General features: G+C 40.1%; 1 protein-coding gene across 7 annotated transcripts in view; it reads left to right on the forward strand.

Annotated features, from left to right (window-relative positions):
• The window catches only part of MAP3K4 (mitogen-activated protein kinase kinase kinase 4), a 144,648-nt gene that overhangs the window by 56,197 nt on the left and 65,022 nt on the right, over positions 1–23,429 (forward strand). For all 7 annotated transcript variants that reach the window (XR_014710966.1, XR_014710967.1, XM_084624134.1 and 4 more), the window contains exons 4-10: positions 13–255; positions 6,808–6,954; positions 12,149–12,306; positions 14,484–14,600; positions 14,970–15,069; positions 15,175–15,258; positions 18,092–18,358. Coding sequence is in view for 5 of the 7 variants with exons in the window: in XM_084624134.1 (XP_084480260.1) it covers positions 13–255; positions 6,808–6,954; positions 12,149–12,306; positions 14,484–14,600; positions 14,970–15,069; positions 15,175–15,258; positions 18,092–18,358 (1,116 nt within the window). In the remaining 2 variants the exon portion in view is untranslated. The remainder of the gene's footprint in view (positions 1–12; positions 256–6,807; positions 6,955–12,148; positions 12,307–14,483; positions 14,601–14,969; positions 15,070–15,174; positions 15,259–18,091; positions 18,359–23,429) is intronic.

The raw sequence follows: 23,429 nt of genomic DNA on the forward strand, positions 1-23,429 counted from the left end.
TTTTTGTTACAGTTTTCAGAGTTCCCAGATCCCATGTTGTGTTCAGATTATGTGCAGTTGTCAAATTCCTCACTTTCCTCAGAGCAAAAATGCAGCACTGTATCAATGGAAGAGCTGAAATCTATGGATTTACCATCTTTTGAACCTGCATTCTTGGTCCTTTGCCGAGTACTTCTCAATGTTATCCATGAATGTCTCAAGTTAAGGTTGGAACAAAGGCCCGCTGGGGAACCATCTCTCTTGAGTATTAAGCAGGTTTGCTTCAAGAGTTTTTATTAAAAACTGCTTTCTATTCTTTAATTATAATGTTGTCTGTTTAATTGTTTTAAAGAGAATTTGTTACAGAAATGATAGTACATTATGTGTCCCTTAAATTGCCTTCAACTGCATATGGAAATGAGGTTTATGTAATAAACAACTGGTCACATATACCTGTTTGATTTATGCGGCCAGGAATCAAAATGTCTGAGTAAAGGATTATGAGACACTAAGGATAAATAAATAAATAGCATTCCATTGCTGTTATAGGCTGTAGACGTCATCTGCAGTAAGGTTGAAATAGGTCTACCAGCAGTTGTGTTGAATGTGGGCATAAGCTAGTATGAGTGTAGTATGGTTTCCTTCACCAGTGTAGACTAGGATTTTTTTGTCTGCTCCTCATTCCACAATCTGAACCGGTGAATTCTTCTCTACTGCTTATACTCGATAGGCAGTAACCAGTCGCTTGTTTCCAAGTTTTTGGTTTTTTTTTTCCCCATCCAAAAGTATTCCCTCTACTTGCTGGTTTCCTCACTTTCCTTTTGGTCTTTCTTGTGAATTCAAGACCTGTGCAAAACCTGGACGTTCAGTGCAGCATGACTAGAAAAATTAAAACAAAACTACCTCTCATTGCCAACCAAACTTGTATGTGACACCAGAGACTTGCTTCAGGTACTGGCCTGGGAGATGGCAGGCAGTGTAGTAATTCTGGCTGATAGGTAGGCTTGGCTGAACTCTATTTTTATTTTTTATCATGTCAATGGATAATATTGATGTTTATTTTTAAGAATATTTTGATTTTTATTGATTTAAATTTTCTCTGTTGGAGGAAATTATGTGGGTGTGGTCAGATAATTTATTTAATGACAGCAGATGTTGAGATATAGAAAGGTAAAGCTTTATAGCCATCAAAACACAAATTTCCAACATCACATGTCAAAATATACAAAGTAAATATCCTCAAATCAAACTAAGTTCTCAAGCAGTATTTTACTTTGGCGATCTGTAAGTTTTGATTTTTGATGGAATTTTTTTTTTAAATGATTTTGTGTGTTTGGTGAAATTGATGTTTCCTGACATTTACTAGTAAAAATATAATTCTTTCGCCTACTCAGAGGTGATGGTCTATCTAGGCCCTCTTTTATGGCCCTCTCCTTTCAGGAGATAGACTTTTTTGGGATAGCCTGCATTGACTGCTGATCCTAAGACATCGCTTCCTTCAGACAACCTAAAAGCTCTTGGCCTCCTCATCTAAGTCCTTTTAGGTACCACCATTTCATAAGTTCTCAGGTTGATTTAGATCCTGGTTCTAGATACCCAAGATTAATTTCCAAACTGTAATTGAGCTCCATACCTCTTGACTGACTGACTGACAGGTTTCTTAAGACCACTTTCTGAGCCCATTCCTCTCATCTCTCTTGGATCTGGATGTCCTTATGTTGGAGGGCATGGGAGAAAACCACTTCAGTCTGATGGGTCCTCTCCATAATTTAAAAAAGATGGTTGCACATTAGTTTCTCTTTTTCAAACTCCTTCAGGGATGGGGGGTGCTGTCTCTTCGTTTTCCTTCCCTTTAGTTTGTAAACCAGCATTCTTCACTGTTCGGTAGAGGTGACTAATTCTTGCTGTCAAAGTTGTACGTCTGGCAGAGACAAGATCAACAGTGAATATTCTGGCTAATTGACTCATCAGAGAGAATGAATTCACCCCCAACAAATGCCAGAGGTGTCCCAATCAGTATTTTTAAGAACCTGTAGTTCAGAGGTACTTCTTAAATAGATCTCTTTGCTAACTGAATGAACTATGTAGGTTCAAGCCAGGTACTTTCATCTCACTTTTTTTTTCTCCATCAGGTGGGCAAGGAGCTTGAAATATGCATCATCCCAAGGGTCTCTCAAAAGTGCTTCTTTTTTTTGTTTATTTTAAAGTGGGAGGTATTTGGCATACTCATCACCACAGCATAGTTTTTAGATCTTGGCTTTCCTACTCCTGCCTCTATAATCTCAAGTTTTCCTTTTCGTTGCCCCCTTCTTTGAGCCCAGTCTTGTATTGATCACCATCCTCCTTATTGCAATCCTTAAACATACTTCAAGATGGTTATCCTGTCCCCCCTTGGTGTGCTTGTCTCAAGACTGAACATGAGCAGTTTATTTAACTGAAGCAAAATAGGCATTAAACACCTCAGCCTTGTTGGTGTTATCCATTTGTTCTGCTTATCCACTTAGTAGTGGACCTACACTTTCCTTTGCTTTTTTCTTGTTCTTAATTAATTTATAGAACCTCCTTCTTATTGTCTCTTATGTCCCTTGCTAAGTTTATGGGTTATCAGCAGTGGTGCTGGAACAATTTGTATAGTGGAGGTGCTGAGAGCCTTTGAACCAAACTGTAAACCCTGTACATGATGGAAACCACTTCAAGCCAGGGGGTGCTACCACACCCCCCAGCATGCTTAGTTCCAGCACCCCTGGTTATCAGTTGAGTCATTAGAACCATAATACCCAATAGATGTTCATTCCCTTCTGAATTCTATAACAGGGTTATAGGCAACTTTCCCCCCTCTCCCTCCCCCCCCATTTAAAGCTGCAGGTCTTCTCTCCTGGCAGCAATCATAACCCATGTCTCTTAGGGCCGTGACTACTAGAGTTGGGTGAAATCTTTTGGATGAAACTTTCTGCTGCTGAAAAATGCATATTTGGGTCCACTGAAACACTTCACAAATTCTTGGCGAATTTGCTGAATTGTTTTCCGGGGGGGTGGGGGGAACCACTGGAAAAAGTCTAGTCCCTTTGTTCCAAAAATGGCGGTTTTTCTATTTGAAATGATTGTTTAGAATTTTGTGTCATTTATGTTTTTAAAAAGTTTAACACCACCAGCCCTTCTTCCCCACAAAAAACCAAAATGAAATTAGTGTTTTTCTTCAAATTTTTCATCCCCCCCCCCCCCCCCCAATTAATTTTGTTTTGGATTGGCCCAAATGAACTTTTTCCGTTTTTTTTTTTTGTTTGTTTTTTGTTTTGTTTTTTTGGCCTGGCCACTGAACCAGAAAATCAGCTATTTGTACATGGCCACTTCTCTGGCTGAGAAGGAAAGGTCTTCAAAGGAAGATTTGTGTAAGGTTGCCACCTGTTGGTCCTACATACCTTTTTCAGGCACTACAGGTTGAACAATCAGTCTGCACCCTTATTAGGTGAGTGCTGAGTTCTGTCATTTTGTAAGAGCTTTTCCCCTCCTTCGCTGGGGAACCAGGGGGCACTGCAATTTATAGCTTTTTGATTCATATTATAGACTGATTAGGAGCAGAGAGAGGGAGGATTCCCTACCTGTAAACTGGGTTTCTAGGATGAAACATTTTACAATTTGGAGCCATCCCAGGTTGTTTTAAATTGACCCTTATGATTAACTAGTAGTTAGATACTTAATTAAAAAAATTGTCTATTCTCCACATGTTTGTTGCTATCCAGTTAGTATTTTTCACAAGGTGTGTTTAAGGACTAAGGAAAAATCTAATTAAAGAAAGTCTAGCTGGGTGGGGAGATTAACCTTGGAAGCTGGTGATTAGTCACTGCCTAGTGAGTCTGAACAGCTTAGGGAAATTGGTTGGTTGGTTCAGTTTGTCAAAAGCTTGGTTGCAGAAGCCTAATTTACAGGGGAAGAAAATCTCTGACAAATAATCATATTATAAAACTGTTGTAGACTATAGTAATTTGGAGATTACGTTATATGTCCAGCATGGTTTTCAGAAAAAGAATCCTTGAATTGCTGTACTTATTCCTCAGAGAAACAGCATTGGCAGCTGCACTTTCGGTCCGTGTAGATTGGACCATCGTTGACATCCCTTAGTATGTACAGTTTAGACCATATTTTTGGAGGTGGTCACTGCTTTGTTGTTTTAAATTCCTATCAAACTGCCACTTACAACCTTTTTAGCCCAGTTACAGTTTTTTCTATAAAACTTGGATTTAATTGTTCTGTTATGAAGTACAAATAGTTATTTTTGCATGTGGTAATATTAGATGCTGGGTTAAAGTTTTGGAGTGAATAATCTGCTTTATTTTTTTAATGAAATTTTTAGTTTACCTGTATTCAAAAAGTGACTTGCACATATGTGCAATATCACTCTGCCTAATTATTTGATACAAATTATGGAACAGGTTCAGTGTTTCAGTGAACAATGCGTATAGTTGCTATGTAGTTAAACTTCTTTGAGGCAGCTGTAATATGGATACTTCATTTGGATTTATGTGTAAAAGCTGCATTATTGCAAAACGCCACCAAATGGAAGTATTCGTTTGTTCTAGGACTGTCACACAAAAATCTTGGATGAAGTTTATAAACATTTCAATTCACTACTTATTTTTGATATGATTTTTTAAAAATCTATTTAAAAAAAGGAATTAAATGTTAAACATGTAAAATACAGTATGTGCCACTATGGGAACAGCTATTAACAACTTTTAGAAAGGCCATTATAAAGTGGTAACTGAGCTATTTCTAATCGTGAACCCTACTATTAGGGTCCTAATTTTAACAAATGACCCATAGGCCCTGTTGTAAACTATGCAGTTAGTTTTCTTTTACCTGAATTATGTAGGTACAGTCACTAATCTTGCACTAATACTAATACTAATACTAATACTAATACTAATACTAATACTAGCAATTTTAAGGCAGTCCTTAGTTTTCTTCAGGAGCATAAATCAGTTGAGAACTTCTGTAACAACCCCTCAAACCTATGTAAATGGGTCAGCAGCAATGGTGAGTGTTAGCCAATTTGCAAATAAAAGGCTTTCAGCTGGTCACTAAGCATCCACTGCCACCACTACACTTACTTAAGAGCTGAATAATATGGTATATGTCATGTGAAGGAGGGCTGATATACTGCTCCTTGGACATAACAAGTCAATAGATCGGCAGGGTGCATATTGTATGAGTGAATGGAGAGTAAAGAAAATGGGCTTGTTCTTTAAAATATGTGATATGCTAGGGGTTTAGTTATTCTTTTTGCCTGATTTCCAAATCTGTTTCAACAGTCTTAGTTGTGCAAAGTAAAATGAGCTGCATTTGGTGCACCTGTAGAATCAGAGCAACCTTTCTTCCTTTATCCACGACACAGTGTATATATACTTTTTTAATACACCAGGTCAGTAATACATTACTAGTGTAGTTCACACAGAGGCATGTCTAAGCTACAATGGCACAGCTACCATGCAGCAGCTGTGCCGCTGTAGCACCATAGTGTAAACACTCCATGTCTATGGAAGGAGTTTTCCATCAATGCAGTTAATCCATGTCTCCAAGAGGCGGTTGCTAGGTTGACAGAAGAATTCTTCCATTGACGTAACTGCATCTACTCTTGGAGTAGGTGGTACATGGCACTCAGGACACACAAATTTTCCGAGTCCTGAGTGACATAGTTAGGTTGATCTAATTTTTAAAAGTGTAGACAAGGCCTAAGAATAAGTGATTATTTGTTTCAGTTCTTTGAGACAGTGATTGTCTTTTTGTTGTTTGTTCAGCACCTTGCAGAATGGGGTTGTGGTCCATGGTTGGACGGCATAGGCACTGCACCCTAATAATAATAATACAGGATTCTACTTTTTGTATTTCTTGACTTCATTCTGTTAAGCCTTCTCATACACAGGGTTCAGTGTAGTGATTTTTTTTTTCAGAAAGAAAATTAGCATAACATTTTCCATAGAATTTAAAAAAAAAAAAAAAAACCACTCCCAAATCTAAATCTAATGAAATCGGTACTCAAGGACAGTGATGCATAGTCAGACCTATGGATGGAAGTTAGGTTTGGAATAATACAGATTTGGGAATGGAAAATTCCTATTATTTCATCCAGACTATCTCTTTGCCAGTGCATGGTTGATTCCTACAGTGTGCTTCTAGTGTCTTCTTGTTTAAAAACCTATGCTTCCTAGAGCAGGTATGGAATGGCCAGCCTCACTGATGTGCCCATGGCTTGACCTGAAGTGATCACTTCTGTGAATAAGTAGATTATTCATTCAGTCCTTGGCTTCTTTTGCCCAAACTGTCAACAAGGGAGGGCGCCAGTCATTGTCAGTTGTGGTGATGTGTTTCATGTTGTGGATATCTGCCCAGTAGGAACAGGATCAAGACCAGTATAGTAAATTATTTCACATAGGCTTCCAAACAGCTGACAACTGTCAAATGACCTATTACTACTGACTTGCTGTGGATTTAAACCATTGATCTAATAGTGTGAAGCTCCTTGTCCAGTTATAAAATTTTAAACTATCCATTCAGTTGCATACAATGGTTTTCCAAATAGCAAAAATAAAATTTGAAGCATTTGCTGCCATCCCTACTTGCAGTAACTTGCTGAGTGGTATTACAGTCTCAGGAGAACTTATTCAAAACTTCCCAGGAGATATAGGAACAATCCAACTAGTCTGTGAAAGCTAGAGAAGCACACTAGTGGCACAAATGTATTATTTAAATAAGATAAGCTTTAATTCCCAAATCTCAGAGGAAATTTGAGAATAGCAGATTGATTGCAGTTTGTGGTCTCTTCTATTGCAGCTAGCAAGAGAGTGTAAAGAGGTTCTGAAGGGTGGCCTGCTAATGAAGCAATATTATCAGTTTATGTTACGTGAGGTGTTAGATGACTTACAGAAGATTGACTACAACATAGATTCTTTTGAAGAGGACCTGCATAAAATGTTAATGGTGAGTAGCAAAAAAGGGAATATTTTTGGTGTCCTGGTAAATGTGTTAGCGTTACTCTGTTACCAGTACAAATCTGTTATATATTTGCTTGATTCTAGGTCTTGGCATAATTTCTGATTGTCCTTCCTTAGCCAGTAACTGTCTAGCCTGCTTATATTATCTTTTTTAAAAATGGCAATAATGGTCATTGTTCTAATAAATTTTATCAAAAGATGTAAAAGTATGTGAGAGACAATGTTGATTTTTTTGATGACTGCATTGTGGGAATGCTATTATCTTAGGTGCTAAGAGAGTCAGTAATATGCTCTTTTGGCAAATTGCCTCTGTTTATGAAATAGCTCATCATAGAATCATAAATGTGATAATAAATAAAATTAAATTAATTTAAGTAATATTAAGTTTGAAATTAAACCAAGGAAAACAGTTGTCTAGCTAACGTCTTTTTGCTTTAATTTTCACCTTGATATTGTACCATCCTAGAAGCATGTCTTATTTTTAGTATATTTGGTACGGCAATAACTAAACACAGAAGGCTGATTTAATTATATACTGCTGGTCTCCAGTGAGTGTAACTGAAGTTGTTTTGTTTTTGAGAGTTTAAATTAAAACCTCATTTCTTTAATGTGGCTTGATATCTTTTCATTGTGTGGCTTTTTTTTTTTTTTTTTTTAAGTAGCTTAAAGAATAAGGGAGGCTAAGGAAGACTCTGATTTTGGTGTCTGATGATAGGGAGAGCTGACAGCGCTGCATATAGTTAAGGTTAGCTGACACTTCCCATTATTAGACCCTGTTTTCAGTCTTATAACGTTGCCAAACTTCAACCGTTGGAGCTGAAATTTCCCGTCTGCCTTAGGCAGAATTTTTTGAAAACTTTCAGCAAAAGTGGTTCAGCCATTTCTGAGAACTAGATTAGAGGAAAAAAATGTTTTGACCATGTTTTAAAAAAATAATTAATTAAAAAAAAGAAGCCGCTTTTAACCATTTCATTGAGAAGTTCTAGTGTCTCCATGCTTTGAAGCAAGGGCTTGAAATTTGGCAGCAGGCTTGCCTTTGTGTTAGGAATGGGTCTTCTGCTGTTCTTGTGAAAAACCTCCCCAACTGGGCCTTTGAAAAAAGTCACCAGAGAATTGTTAGTCTGGCAGCTAAATACTTCAAAGATTCTGTGTGTACTGGACATGCCCCAGGCTGCACAGGACATGAGCAGGGCTTTTGTTAAAAATGCCGCTCCTGGCTGCTGTGGTGCTGGGTACTAGAGCTGAGAGCAGGGGCTCTCACCTATGTTCTCAGTGCTTCCCTTACTGGTTCTTGGGCAGAACTGAGGAGAGAGGATGAGAGTCAGACCTAGTGAAGGGATTAGATTGGGATTTGGAGTTGGGACAATCTGGCCAAGGTGATTTGGTTTGGGAGCCGGTGGAGAGAAATGGGGGTAGGGAGTATGAGGGAATCGGGAGGAGGTAGACAGAGATTAGATGAATTTTGGGGGAGCAGAAAGGGAGATTGGGACTGGCCAGTCAGGGAGACTGGGACTGGGAGCCAGTGGCAGGGAAGTGGGGAGACTGAGCTTGGACAAGAAGCCAGGGTGCAGGATGTGGCTATACGGTGGATATCTGCTGATTTACAGGGCTCTAGATATAAAATTTGGATTTGTATCCACCTGCGATTTGCTGGGCTCTACTTACGTTCCTTGGTTCCACTTCTGATACAATGTTCCCTTTCTATATGGGGTAAGTAAGTATTGTCATTTCCTCTTAAAAAATCTTCTAGGAATACACGCTCATCTCCTCAGGAGTGCCTTCAGAGTGATTAGCAAGAACCTCATAGTGAGGAGGAAGATCTTGTGGAGGAATATGAGGACCAACTTATTCCACTGGCTATATCATCTTTATCACTTGGTGAAGCTGTGACTCCATCTAATACATCCATAATAGAGAATTTCAGGACTTTCTTAAAAGAATGGTGGACACCTTAGAAATTTCTCTAATGCTCATCCAGGAGGGATCTCCTAAATTATTTGACATTTTGTACCCACTATCCCAAGGTCATTTAGCCTAGCCTATAAATGAGGGCATTCTTGAGCCTGCCAAGGACCAATGGCAAATGCCAGTATCTATCTCAGCCGTGCCAAAAAGGGCAGATTATAGGTATCAAGTTCCCCTGAAGGGGTTTAAGTATTTTTTTTTTTACCCACCTGGTCCCTGGGTATTTGGTTTTGACAGCAAGGCTAAGACCAAGAAGATGAATCTTCTAGGGGGAAAAGCTGGCTCTTTTGCTAGTTTGCAGATTTATATAACCAACTATCTAGCCATGTTAGTTAAGTATGATTTTTCTGCAATGGGACAAGGTTTTAGAGGTAGCTGAAAAACTTCCTCAGGAGACCAGGGACTAAATAAAGATGGTGGCTACCTAAGCCTGGTTGGTGATGAAGACAGCTTTGCAGACTTCATGAGATGCCCCTGACTCTGTGGCAAGGTCAATGGCCACTGCGGTCATTATGCAAAGAACATTATGATTGCATCTGTCAGTCATTGCAAAAGAAGTTCAGGCCACAATCAAGACCTTCCTTTAGAAAGGCCATGGCCCCTTTAATTGGGGAACTGACAAAGCAATTCACTCTCTGAAGGACCCGAAGGACATCTGTAGGTGTTCACACTCCATTGCAGAAGTAGTAGTAAATTAGATCCTAACCTTTCTCCTTCTCCATCTTCTTCATATCTGTACTCCAAAAGGCTCCTGACTCCTTTAGAAAAAGGCCTCTCTTCTAAACTTCTGTGACAATGCACTCTTCATCTGACTAGAGGTTTCAGATTTGAGGCTGCAGTTGAGATTCCTGGACCAGGTGTAGAGGATCTTTATTTTTTCTCCCGTTGGCAATCACCTTTCTCTTTTGTGGATGCATAGGTTGTAATTACTCCTGATCAGAGGGCTAAGAAATTATCTAGAAAGATTACTAGCTAATAAATTATCCTGAGGGTTCACTAACTAGTTTCCTTCATTTCCAAAAGTTTGCTTTTTTTGAAATTGAAAATGTTTTTGATTCTCCTTCCATTTTTAATTTTAACTAAATCAACTTTTGATTGCTCTATCCAGTGTTTTCTATGACTAGCTTGTCTGTAATGTCCTCACTGCTTACCAAAACCAAATGTAAAATATCACCTCTTGTTGGTTCCAGTCATGCTAACTGTTCCACCCTGTTTCTGTTACTTCTGTAATATCCGGTTTCCTATGCTGAACCGGTAGCTCAAGTTCCTCCATTTTGTTGCCCAAGCTCATCACATTAGTATACCAACATATCAGTTTTTTCTCTCTGACCTCACCCAATTTCTGGATGTATTAGGTATAGTCCTTCTGCACTTTTTAAAAAGCCCGAGTCATGTATTTCCTCTGGTTAAAGAGCCATTGCATTGCCTACATGAGATTTGAATGTTGTGCTCCTGTTTCTAATGGATTGTCCCTATGAACCTGTCGTTATGTTGACTTTTTTGGTAGGTATCACCTTGGCTTGCTGGGTGAGTAAAATTCAGGCTTTGATGTTAAGTCTTCCATACACAATTTTTTAGAAAAACAGGTTTACTCTCAGGCTGCATCAATTTTTTTTTACCAGAAGTGGTTTCAGAGTTTCATATAAATCAAAGTATACGTTAAATGGTATTTTTTTCTAAATCTTATGGCTCGCCTTCAGACTCTGAACTCCACACACTAGATGTTTTTAGGGCTGTGTCCTTTCATAGATCATCCAGACTCTTTGGCTTTTGCTAATAAATCATAGGACAAGCTGTTTCCTTTCAGAGATTCTCTAAATGGGTTACAGACTGTGTTAAGATTTCCTGCTCGTTAAACTACTTCTTCCCTCTCGAGTTAGGGCACAGTCTCTACTAGGGCTCAGTCAACATTTGTAGCTTGCTTTAGGAGAGTCCCTGTTTCTGAGATTTGTACTGTGGCTTCTTGGAGTTCAGTTCATATGTTTACCAATCACTACTCCATTGTGGCAACTTCTAGAACAGATGCCCAGTTTGGAAGAGCTGTCCTACAGTCATAATTAAGATTAGATATTGTCACGGGTGTTTTTAGTAAAAGTCACGGACAGGTAGCAGCCAATAAACAGAAATTCACGGAAGCCTGCAACCTGTCTGTGACTTTTACTAAAAATACCCGGGGGGTTGGGTGGGAAGTGGACTAACAGTCCGAGCCCCACTGCCAGGAGCTGACCACTGGCTTCCGCTCCAGTCCTGGGGGCTGACAGCTGCTCCAGCCCCGCCGCTGCAGTGGGCAGAAGTCACGGAGTTCTGTGAAAGTCATAGAATCCATGACCTCAGTGACAAAATGGTATTCTTAGTGATAATTTAGATGGGAATCCTATCACCTATCTCCTTGGAAAGGACTTCTAGTCACTCTCCTACAAAGGGATTTGTGGACAAAGTGCAGACACTTACCTTAAGTAACTGAAATTCTTCAAGATGCTTTTGTCCACACAGATCCCCAAACCCATGTTCCTTTCCCACTGCTAAGGAGTTTCTGGATTTCTGTATTAGTAAAGGAACTGAGTAGTGGTTGTGGCTGTTCTGCCCTTTATACCCTCACTAAAGGGGGCATGAGAATGCGCACAATGCATGTGCAACCCCAGTGGACATTCCTTGCTAAAAGATTCTTGGCTTATGTGGGTAGGCTGTGCACACTGACAGTGGGATGCATGTAGAAGAAAGAATCTCTGAGAACACCACTATTATTAAGATACCTTTAAATTGGCAGTAATTCTTCCCTCCACTCAGTAAGCCCACCATTGGCATGCCATGGAATTCACTGTTGTCAGTAGTGGATGACAACTTGTAGCGACAACGACACTCTTGTCAGTAGTGGATGACAGCGGAGCTGACTGTACTTGTTTGCATATGGGAGAGGGTTTGGGAAGGAGTGCATGTATAGCGGAGCTCCTCATGTTTGTGAAGAGATCTGCAGTCTCCAGTGTCTTTCTTTGCATATGTTTCTCAAAATAATAATTTGGTGTGTCATTCATCTCAGCGCCACAAATTGCAGAGAAGCTTGCAGCATATTTTCTGCTGCAGCAAACAGAATATTACAGATAGTTCCCTCCATCTCCTTGGTATTATGTGGAATCTTTTGTGGGTGTGAAAATTAAGCCTCTTAATTACAGGTTTTATAACACGTACAATTTAAATGACTTTTTTTCCATTTGCAGGTTTATTTTGATTATATGCGAAGCTGGATCCAAATGCTACAGCAGTTACCTCAAGCATCTCATAGTTTAAAAAATCTCTTAGAGGAAGAATGGAATTTCACCAAAGAAATAACTCCTTATATACGAGGAGGTGAAGCTCAAGCTGGAAAACTGTTCTGGTAGGACTTCTTAAATCACTCGTCTTGTCCTGTCAGTTTATTCCAGACATTTAGGCCTGTTAGAGTCACACTGTATAATTCTAATGACCTGATCTTTCAAAGTAATTTCTATTATGCTCCAGATTAATGTCACACACACAATTTTCTCTGTGTGTTGTTATCAGTTCCAAGATTTATTTTAATTGCAGAATCAGGATTCAAAAATAAAAGAATACATAAACTCTATAAATAGGACTTTAGAAGCTACTTAATTGAATGTCTGAGTGGTTTCCAGTTCATGCAGTTTTAAATGACCATCTTATTTTTAACTAAATTTATCCAAGTATTGTTAGCATCGGCTAATATATTCTAGGATCATGGAAGTTAGATAGATAAGACATGGTGAATAGCACGTATATGACCCCTAAAATTGACCTCCTATAGAGGACTTTCAAATTTCAAACTTGTGTCAGTTGAACTCACTATAAAAGAAACATGGTTACACTTTATCACCTTTTTATTATTGGACAAAATTAAGTTTCAATTTCTGACCATTTTAAAAATATCAAAATGCCAAACAGTACTGCTGCCCCTTTATGACCTGAGTGGGCAGTCAAAGTTCAATGCCCTGGGGATATTCCAGTTAGGAGCAAAAATTGATAATGTAGTTTGCTATTTTTTTATTCAGTCTTGTTTATGTACAAGGAATGTACAACGACCTGTTTTTCTGAAGGCCGAAGGAATGAAAATCAGGGGATAGCTGCTTTGCTTACAGCCATAGCTTCTTTCAACTTGCACCCCTGACCCCAAATCTTCCTTTAGGCTTCTCCCAGGGTTCCACTGTGCTAAACAGGCAGTTGCTTGGCTTTTTGGCTGCCTCTGAGATCTGGTCTACACCTAAAAATTAGCTATATTGTTCAGGCTGTGAAAAATGTCACACCCAGGGCAACACAGTTAAGTGTAGACACAACTAGGTTGAGAGGAGAATTCTTCCATCTACCTAGCTACTGCCTCTCAAGGGAGTGGATTTACTGCATTGACAGAAAAAATCCTCCATCACTGTATAAGTGTCTACACTACAGCAGTGTAGCTGCTGCACTGTAGCACTTGTGGTGTAGACATATACTGAGTCTCTCTGTTTCTTGTCTGCTTCTCTCTGCCCCCGGGTAGACTTTTTTTCCCAACCTACAGACACCCGCCCACATGGTCAAAACAATACTTAGTGGAACCCTGTGTACACATGGTGCTAGTTTCTGGGTAGAGTCCATTATGCCTTGTTTTAGGTGTGGCTCCTTAACCATCCCTTAAAGCAGTTTTAAATGATGTGCACCCTTTGCAGAGAGCAAATGCTAATAACGTATATGACCTTCAGTGGACATGTTAACACCTCTAAGGGTACAGGGCAAGTAGGCCAGAAATCATCTCAACAAACAACAAATTTCAGCAACTACAATTAAAACTGCAGAATAGTTGCTCAGTTTAATAGGAAATATCTGTTTCCTGAGTTTTCTCCAATTAAAGTAGCTGTTTTGATTGTCCACATCCCATGTAAGCAGTTACTGGGGAAGGTTTCAGACCTGCTAAAATTCCAGAAAAGTACCACAGTTATGTAGCTTCCATTCAACTTGAATGAATGAGTCAGAGCAAATTCATGGTGCCTAATTCTTTCAGGGTGTGACTGCTGCCATATTTACAAAATTTCCAGTTCTCTTATTATTACTATAACATCACATAGCCCAGAGACATCAGTTCTGTGAGGAGCCCCTCAGTCTGGAATCTGGACTCCTGCTTCTACTTGTCACATTGTTGTGGGTAACTAGGCTCCATAGATGATTGCTAGGCTTTTGGTGCCTAGCATAACCTCTCCCTCAATCAGCCATTGTTCAGCTCTTGTCTTCTGCTATGTCAAAGTGAGACAAACTCATGCTGAAAACTTTGTAGTGGTTCTGGTGGCAGGAGACAACAGGTACGCATGCTGCTGCAATAACTGAAACGGGCGTGGCCCCTTCTGTGGCAAGACTATTTGGCCTTGCTTGCCTTACTGGGCTTTCACCCTTTTTGAGAAGAAGGGCAGACCCCACAAGATGCTGAGACGGGGCAGCATGGCTCTCTTATGTGGGATGCAATAACGAGGAAATAAAAGGAGTGGTAGTGCATGAATGAAAGTGACGTTTCTCCCCATTTTCTTTTGGTTTCAGTGATATTGCAGGAATGCTGCTGAAATCTACGGGAAAATTTCTAGACTCTGGTCTGCAAGACAGCTGTGATGAATTTTGGGCCAGTGCTGATGACAGCACTGCATCAGATGAAATCAGGTATTCCAGCCTTCAATATCTGGTCTCTCTTATTCTGATGCTCCTTTAGTCCTGTCATGGACAAGCTGCAGTGTTGAAACTTGAAAACAAACTGCCCAAACCATCTCAGGGATTTTCAGTCTGTAGTTAGTAATTCATCTTTGTTTTGTGTATGTGAAAGCTAATAACCTTGGTTATAGCTAAGGGCATGAGAAACATTTTATATACTGTTCTCTGTGTTGTTTTTATATTCCTGTGACATATGTGTCTGAGCGATGTAAGTTCATTTCAGTTTGTTGAAATGTTTGCACATTTATCTTGTATTTTTTCAGACTGTTCATACTATTGTGTATTTAAAATGTAGTAACATCATTCTAATCAACATTACAGGAGGTCTGTTATAGAGACCAGTCGGGCACTGAAAGAGCTCTTTCATGAAGCTAGAGAGAGGGCCTCCAAAGCTCTTGGCTTTGCTAAGATGCTGAGGAAGGTAAAGTAACAGTGGTGTTTGATCTACCTTACTAACGTTCATTTTTATTTCTCTGCTTAAAACACTTCAATTCAGTAAAGAGTTTCTTTTTATAACTGTCATTAGGACCTTGAAATAGCAGCAGAATTCACATTGTCGGCCCCTGTGCAAGAGTTCCTGAATGTCCTGAAAACAAAACAGTATGTGAAGGTAAAATCCATTTAGAGACATCACACTTATATGGTTAATGCTAAACAAGGTATCCAAAACAAAGCTGTATGTGACTTAAGTGCATCTATTTCTTGCTGAACTTGTATTATCAACTTCTTAGAATTGAGCTGTTAATTAATCAAGTTAATTTCTTCTATTTTGAAAGTGCAGCTTTTCTAAAACCACCAGCATTTGTGTTAGCTGCAACAGCTTTCAAATAATCTACAAGATTGGGCCAAATCTCCAGTCTGTATTCCTGGTATATCTTGTACTTGGAAGAAGAATCCTACAGTGGCAAGCGTGCTAGCCTAGGTCTTGGGAGACCTAGGTTCACTTGGCTGCTCCGACACAGATTTCCTGTGTGACACTGGGCGAATCACTTAGTCTCTCTGTGTTTCAGTTCCCCATCTGTAAAATGTGATTAATAGCACTTCCCTACGTCACAAAATAGCACTTCTCTACCTCACCTATTTGCGAGGATAAATATGCTAAAGATTGTGAGTTACTCGGATACTATGGTAATAGAGTTTCTTACTGTGTCCTTTTGTCTTTGCTGTGTAAAACGTATAATATAAAATTTCTTCCTTGACAGTAGTCTGTTATCCTATATGTGAGCATAAGTGTAGTTAATGTTAATCAGAGTTGTATATACATTTTGAGGGGAGAATAAAATTGTTAGTTTGAAATGGTTTTTTATTGCATCTATTCTGTAATGAGATCTTTTAACCTTCTTTTTCCAAAATGACAGGTTTCAGAGTAACAGCCGTGTTAGTCTGCCTTTGCAAAAAGAAAAGGAGTACTTGTGGCACCTTAGAGACTAACCAATTTATTTGAGCATGAGCTTTCGTGAGCTACAGCTCACTTCATCGGTATGCATCCGATGAAGTGAGCTGTAGCTCATGAAAACTCATGCTCAAATAAATTGGTTAGTCTCTAAGGTGCCACAAGTACTCCTTTTCTTTTTCCAAAATGAATTTTGGGATTTATCATCTTGGCCTTCTGAAAATGCATTTGACTTTTAATGTTGGCAGCCTAGTCAGATCAGATGCAAATTAGTTTCACAAAATGTTTCTTTTTTATTTCTAAAGTATCAATAACAACCTTGTAGTTTTAAGTTCCAGCCTCTAATCAAACTGGTTTAAATGGTAAAATTAAGAAATGTAATTTTAAAAATGTTGAGTGCAGTATTTGAATTTAGCCTTCTTGCAGAGGTCATATTTAGCCTAAAGAGTTGGGTTTAGGGGATTAAAAATTCCCTAAATAACATTTGCAGTGTCCCCTCCTCCCGACAGAGAGGCATTGACATATTGAGGATACCTACTGCACTGTTATCCTCTGTGCCAGGAAATTGGTGTAAACATAGTTGTTTAAAATGATTTGTGTGATTGCAGATGTGGTGGAGAGTGTGGGCTTAGCTTTGAAAACTGAAAAACTAGTAAAGTTAACTAACCTTCGTAATCTTGAATTTTTTTTAATGTTTTGCCACATTCCAGCCAATGCAGCTGTGTTTGTAAAAGCTGTTTATAGAAACTGTTTTCTTTCACAGGGAAACTAGTGTAGATGGGTCCTGACAGACTCTGAATAGAGTTTTGTCTTTTCTGCAGCTAGAAAAATGCTGACTGACATGTTAGGCCTAGGGGGCAGGAGAAGGCATTAACAGGCAAAAGTAAATGAAGGATTTTGAGACCTCATTTATGAGGTTCAAAAACCACTGAAGGGATCATGATAAAGAGGGAAAAGAAAATGGACAAATTCTGGTGTTGTGAAAAAAAATTATGTAAATGGCTTAATGATGTAACTTTAAAAATGGGTTATACATGATAGCTAATTTTCGTTGCTTTCTGCCATTAAGCAGTTATTAAGATGTGGCCAGGAAGGGAGGCAGCAGTCTTATTTTTTTGAATAGTGTAGTCAGAAATGTAGTTATCCGTGAAGATCCGTTTTACAGTGAACAAGAGAAGAGAGAATTAAGTTTCATTGGGCACTTGAATAGCATCATCCTTAGAGATGTTGTTCTTTTCTCTCTACACATTGCCTTAATGTGTGAGATCCATTATGTTTAACTTCTGACAACACGAATTCCTAACTTCGTAAAAAGAGTTGTGGCACCATTTTTTTGAATAAGAAATTTATTTACCATATGTAATATTCCTTAAATAATACTTTACTTAAAATGGAAATCTGTCCTTGGACTCTATCACAATAATACAAAACAAATTAACCTCTGTAAATTTGTGTGTCGGCAATAACTAAAGAGACAAGCCATTGTTTTGATCAGTCCTTTCATGCCAAGACAGTATGTGTTTCTGTCATGGGCTGTCGAGGAAAGTTATATGAATAGTTCCAGAATTAGAGTGAACTTTTTCCCCGATTTTTTTTTTAAATGTTCCATTGTTTAAGCAGAAGGGAACTAATATTTAATGTCATGGCAGCTTTGACTTTGTTTGTTTGTTCCTTATAATGATTTTAACATTGGGAAGGGACATCTTTTTAAATGATACATATAAAATAATCATTTGAAGATGTGTGTGGGAGCAACTTTGTATTGTAAGTTGCTGTGGCATCACCATACTTACAGTGTGTTACTTTGATTTTTAGCACATAAGTCGTCAGCACAGGTGGTGTGATGTGATTAAAAGTGAGTATATTGCTAGAGTGGCTGCACTTCTAGAGATATTACCAGTTTAGTGATATTTTCTATGCTTAAAATGGAGAATATGTCTAGAGCTGAAATGACCATTTTAAGCGGACTCTGCTGTGTGTGCAACATACTGAAAAGCTGAATAGTGATGTGCAGTTTTGCTCACTGAATGTCATTTTATTCTTTCTGCAGGTGCAAATCCCTGGACTTGAAAACTTACACGTATTTGTCCCAGATAATCTTGCAGCGGAGAAATCTGTGATTTTACAGCTACTAAACGCAGCTGCAGGAAAGGACTGTTCTAAAGATTCAGAGGAGGTTGCATATGAGGCCTACTTACTGATGACCAAGCACAGTGATAAAGACCATGAATTAGATGACAGCTGGAACACATGGGAAGGACAGCCAGTCAAAATAGTGCCTCAGGTGGAAACTGTTGATACCTTAAGTAGTATGCAGGTACGTGTTTTCCATTTTATGTAGTCTACTTTTCCTTGGAGGTGAAGTGCTTCCAGAATAATGACCACAGACGTTAAATGAGACATTCTGCCTTCTGTGGCTAAGGTGTATTGGAAATGTAATAGTTATCCAGGACAATAACTTAAAATGTTCTTGCTTTGATATTTTATCTCTAAATATATGTTACTTTAGGAATTGAACGAGACTATTTTTGAAAGCAACATTCTTATTTACAAAAACAGTTCCTTCCCCATTAAATCAAAATAATTAATAAATTATCCACAACAGAGCTGCTCAGGATCAGATGTATAATTGGACTGATAGTGTTTTGTTTTAGCCAAAAAGCCATCATATCTTGTGAACTGATAGGCCATTGGTGTTTCTTTTGGGTGCATTATGTCATGAAACAAATTGCTTCTGATGCTGGGCAAATCACTTATTCCAAAATATTAATTAAAAAAATGGGTGCCTCAAATTAGACTTGAGTTGGTGCTACTGGATGCTCAGCATTTTTGAAATTCAGGCCACTTATTTAGGCCACAAGTACTCCTTTTCTTTTTGTGAATACAGACTAACACGGCTGTTACTCTAAAACCTGTTATTTAGGTTGTAACTTTAGGCACCTGTTTTTGAAAATCTTGGCTTTAATCTCTGTGTCTCAGTTCCCCATGTGTAGAAACTGAACTAACAGTTCACTATTTCACTGAGTTGATGTGCAATGGCATTCATTCGTGTTTGTGAGGTGCACAGATACTAAAGTGATAGGAAACTTGTGAGTACCTAAATACAGGAATTCCTAAGCTCTGCAGGAAGAAATCTTCCCATTCATACTCTGAGCCAGCCGGGGGTTCCTTCCACCATTCCCTCTGCTTCACTATATGCAGCCAGGACTCCACTTCCCTTCTGCCCACAACCCCTACCACCAGAGCCAAGTAAGATTTTTCCTTCCAGTGTTCTCTACGCTTCCTCACATCTCTACCCTGATTCAGCTCCCTTATGCCCTGGCTTTTTTAGCTCCTAAACCAGCTTTGGCTTGCCTTCAGACTTCCTGGGCTGACCCACTAGTTAAGTGTTAGAATACCTCTTCCATGTATACGGCTGTTTGTAATATTCAGACATTGCTTCTTGTTTGTTAATACTACAGACTGCTCAGTGATAAGTATACACTAATGATAGCTAATCTAGTCTCCGATGACGTCCTTGTTAATTTTTGTTTTACAGATATTGTAAAACATCAGGCTTTTTTAAAGTTAGTATTTATTTCTTCAAGAAAATCACAAGACACAGAATTTGGTTTGGAAATTATATCCACCATCTTTTATTTTTATTTTTATATATATTAAATATATGTAAAAAGCATTATTGATTTTTTTTTGAAAGGCTACGTTTAAAAAGTAAGGAAGTAAAAAATTAAAGTAATATATGAAGACCTACTAAATCTTTCACACTTTCTATATTCTAAACTGCAGGGAAATGTTTAAAAATTATAAATTTTCATTGAAAAGTAAAAGCAATATTTCTGAAAACATGTCTTTAAATCTTAAGCTTTGTAAAATTCTTTTTAATATAAAAAGTTTAATCCTAAAAATAATTGACAGTGTCCCTTCAATTAGAATCTAACATTCAGTTTTTGTTCTATATTGAAGTACATTATGAATGACAGTCATGACTCTGGAGTACTAACCATGTAACTGAATTTGGACTTGATCTGCTGTAATTAATACATTATTACAACTGGGTTCTTGCAGTTTGTCATTAACAGCTCAGAGTGTGAATCATGACCTTGGCTTTGCTCTGGGACCATCTGTTATCTTATTTATCTTTGTAGGTTTTGCTGAAACGCTGAACGTTGGTTCCTAAAGGATATATGCATATTTTAGGAATTCATAAGTATAACATAGTTCTTTGAGTGCTTGCTCATGTCCATTCCATTGTAGGTGTGTGTGTCGGTGCTGGAAGTTTTTCCCTCAGTGGTATCTATAGGGGACCGGCTCTGGAGCCCTCTGGAGTGGCACGCATATGCACCAGTATAAGGAGAGCTGCTGGCTCCCCCCACCCTCAGTTCCTTCTTACCGCCAGTGACGGTACTGGAACGTCGTCTTGCCTTGGCAAGCTTACTCCTCTCAACTGTGCCTAGTTGTGAACTTTCTGTATATAGTTGTTAGAAATTTGTTAGTTTTATAGTTCCCTTAGTGTAGACATAGGCCTTGTCTACACTATGAAATTAGGTTGAATTTATAGAAGTCGGTTTTGTAGAAAGCGTTTTTATACTGTCGATTATGTGTGTCCCCACACAAATGCTCTAAGTGCATGTAGTCGGCGGAGTGTGTCCACAGTACCGAGGCAACCGTAGACTTCCGGAGCGTTGCACTATGGGTAGCTATCCCACAGTTCTGCAATCTCCGCCGCCCATTTGAATTCTGGGTAGAAATCCCCGTGCCTGATGGGGCTAAAACATTGTCGCGGGTGGTTCTGGGTACATATTGTCAGGCCTGCCTTCCATCCCTCCCTCTGTGAAAGCAAGGGCAGACTCTGGTTTTGCACCTTTTTTTCTTCAGTTACCTGTGCAGATGCCATACCATGGCAAGCATGGAGCCCGCTCAGCTCACTGTCGCCGTACGTCTCCTGGGTGCTGGCAGACGTGGTACTGCATTGCTACACAGCAACAGTTTATTGCTTTTTGGCAGCAGACAGTGCAGTATGACTGGTAGCCGTCGTCGACGTAGTCCAGGGTGCTCTTTTAACCGACCTTGATGAGGTCAGGGGCGCCTGGGCAAACATGGGAGTGACTCAGCCAGTTCATTTTTAAGTTTCATCTCATGGCGATTCGGTCCTACCGGCAGTCTTTTAATCAGCAGCCAGCAGAAGACAATGGCCAGCAGTCATACTGCACCGTCTTCTGCCGAGCACCCAGGTGATGACGATGGCTAGTGGTCGTACTGCACAGTCTGCTGCCAGCAAGATGTATAAAGATAGATGAAGTGGATCAAAACAAGAAATAGACCAGATTTGTTTTGTACTCATTTTCCCTCCGTGAAATCAATGGCCTGCTAAACCCAGTTTTGAGTTCTATCCTTGAGGTTTTGAGTTCTATCCTTGAGGGGGCCATTTTGTTTCTCGCAAAGCCACCCCCTTTGTTGATTTTAATTCCCTGTAAACCAACCCTGTAAGCCATGTTCTCAGTTGCCCCTCCCTCTGCCAGAGCAACGGCAAACAATCATTTTGCGCCCTTTTCCCTGGATTGCCCAAGCAGGAGCAGATGCCATAGCACAGCAAGCATGGAGCCCGTTCAGCTCACCCCAGCAGTTATGACCATTGTAAACACCTCGTGGATTATTGTGCAGTGTATGCAGAAACAGCACCTAAAAAACCAGGCGAGGAGGCAACGGCAGCGCGGTGATGAGGCCCTGAACACACTTTTCTCTAAAACCGCGTTCCCCCACAATTTGGAGATCATGGTGTTAATGGGGCAGGCTCATGCCGTGCAACACCGATTCTGGGCCCAGCAAACAAGCACAGAGTGGTGGGACCACATAGTGTGGCAGGTCTGGGATGATTCCCAGTGGCTCCGAAACTTTCGCATGCGTAAGGGCACTTTCATGGAACTTTGTGACTTGCTTTCCCCTGCCCTGAAGCACAAGAATACCAAGATGAGAGCAGCCCTCACAGTTGAGAAGCAAGTGGCAATAGTCCTGTGGAAGCTTGCAACGCCAGACAGCTACCGGTCAGTCGGGAATCAATTTGGAGTGGGCAAATCTACTGTGGGGGTTGCTGTGATGCAAGTAGCCAACGCAAATACTGAGCTGCTGCTATCAAAGGTAGTGACTCTGGGAAATGTGCAGGACATACTAGATGGCTTTGCTGCAATGGGATTCCCTAACTGTGGTGGGGCTATAGACAGAACGCATATCCCTCTCTTGGGACCGGACCACCAGGGCAGCCAGTACATAAACCGCAAGGGGTACTTTTCAATGGTGCTGCAAGCACTGGTGGATCACAAGGGACGTTTCACCAACATCAAAGTGGGACGGCCGGGAAAGGTTCATGATGTTCGCGTCTTCAGGAACTCTGGTTTGTTTAAATGGCTGCAGGAAGGGATTTACTTCCCAAACCAGAAAATAACCGTTGGGGATGTTGAAATGCCAATAGTTATTCTTGGGGACCCTGCCTACCTCTTAATACCATGGCTCATGAAGCCGTACACAGGCACCCTGGACAGTAGTCAGGAGCTTTTCAACTATAGGCTGAGCAAGTGCAGAATGGTGGTAGAATGTGCATTTGGACGTTTAAAGGGTCGTTGGCGCAGTTTACTGACTCGTTCAGACCTCAGCAAAACCAATATTCCCATTGTTATTGCTGCTTGTTGTGTGCTCCACAATCTTTGTGAGAGTAAGGGGGAGATGTTTGTGGCGGGGTGGGAGGTTGATGCAAATCACCTGGCCGCTGAATATGCAAAACCAGACACTAGGGTGGTTAGAAGAGCACAGCAGGAAGCGGTGCTCATCAGAGAAGCTTTGAAAACCAGTTTCATGACTGGCCAGGGTACTGTGTGACACTTCTGTTTGTTTCTCCTTGATGAAAACCCGCCCCCTTGGTTGACTCTAATTCCCTGTAAGCCACCCACCCTCCTGCCTTCGATCACAGCTTGCTTGCAAAGGAAATAAAGTCACTATTGTTTAAAAAACATGTATTCTTTATTAATTGATTATAAAAATAGGGAGATAACTCACAAGGTAGCCCGGGTGGGAAGGAAAAGGCCACTTTAAAACTTGTTGAATGCCAGCTTTCTGTTGCTTGGGCTGTCCACAAGGGTGGAATGGTTGGGTGCCCGGAGCCTCCCACCCCATGTTCTTGGGCGTCTGGGTGGGGAGGCTATGGAACTTGGGGAGGAGGGAGGGCGGTTAAACAGGGGCTGCAGCGGCAGTCTGTGATCCTGCTGCCGTTCATGAACCTCCACCAGACGCCGGAGCATGTCCGTTTGATCCCACAGTATGCCCAGCGTTTCCTCATGCCTCCTCTGATCTTCCTGCCGCCACCTCTCCTCACGTTCATTGGCCACCATCCTGTACTC

This window comes from Lepidochelys olivacea (genome assembly GCF_965140295.1).
Source record: "Lepidochelys olivacea isolate rLepOli2 genome assembly, chromosome: 3".
NCBI classification, from domain to species: domain Eukaryota; kingdom Metazoa; phylum Chordata; order Testudines; family Cheloniidae; genus Lepidochelys; species Lepidochelys olivacea.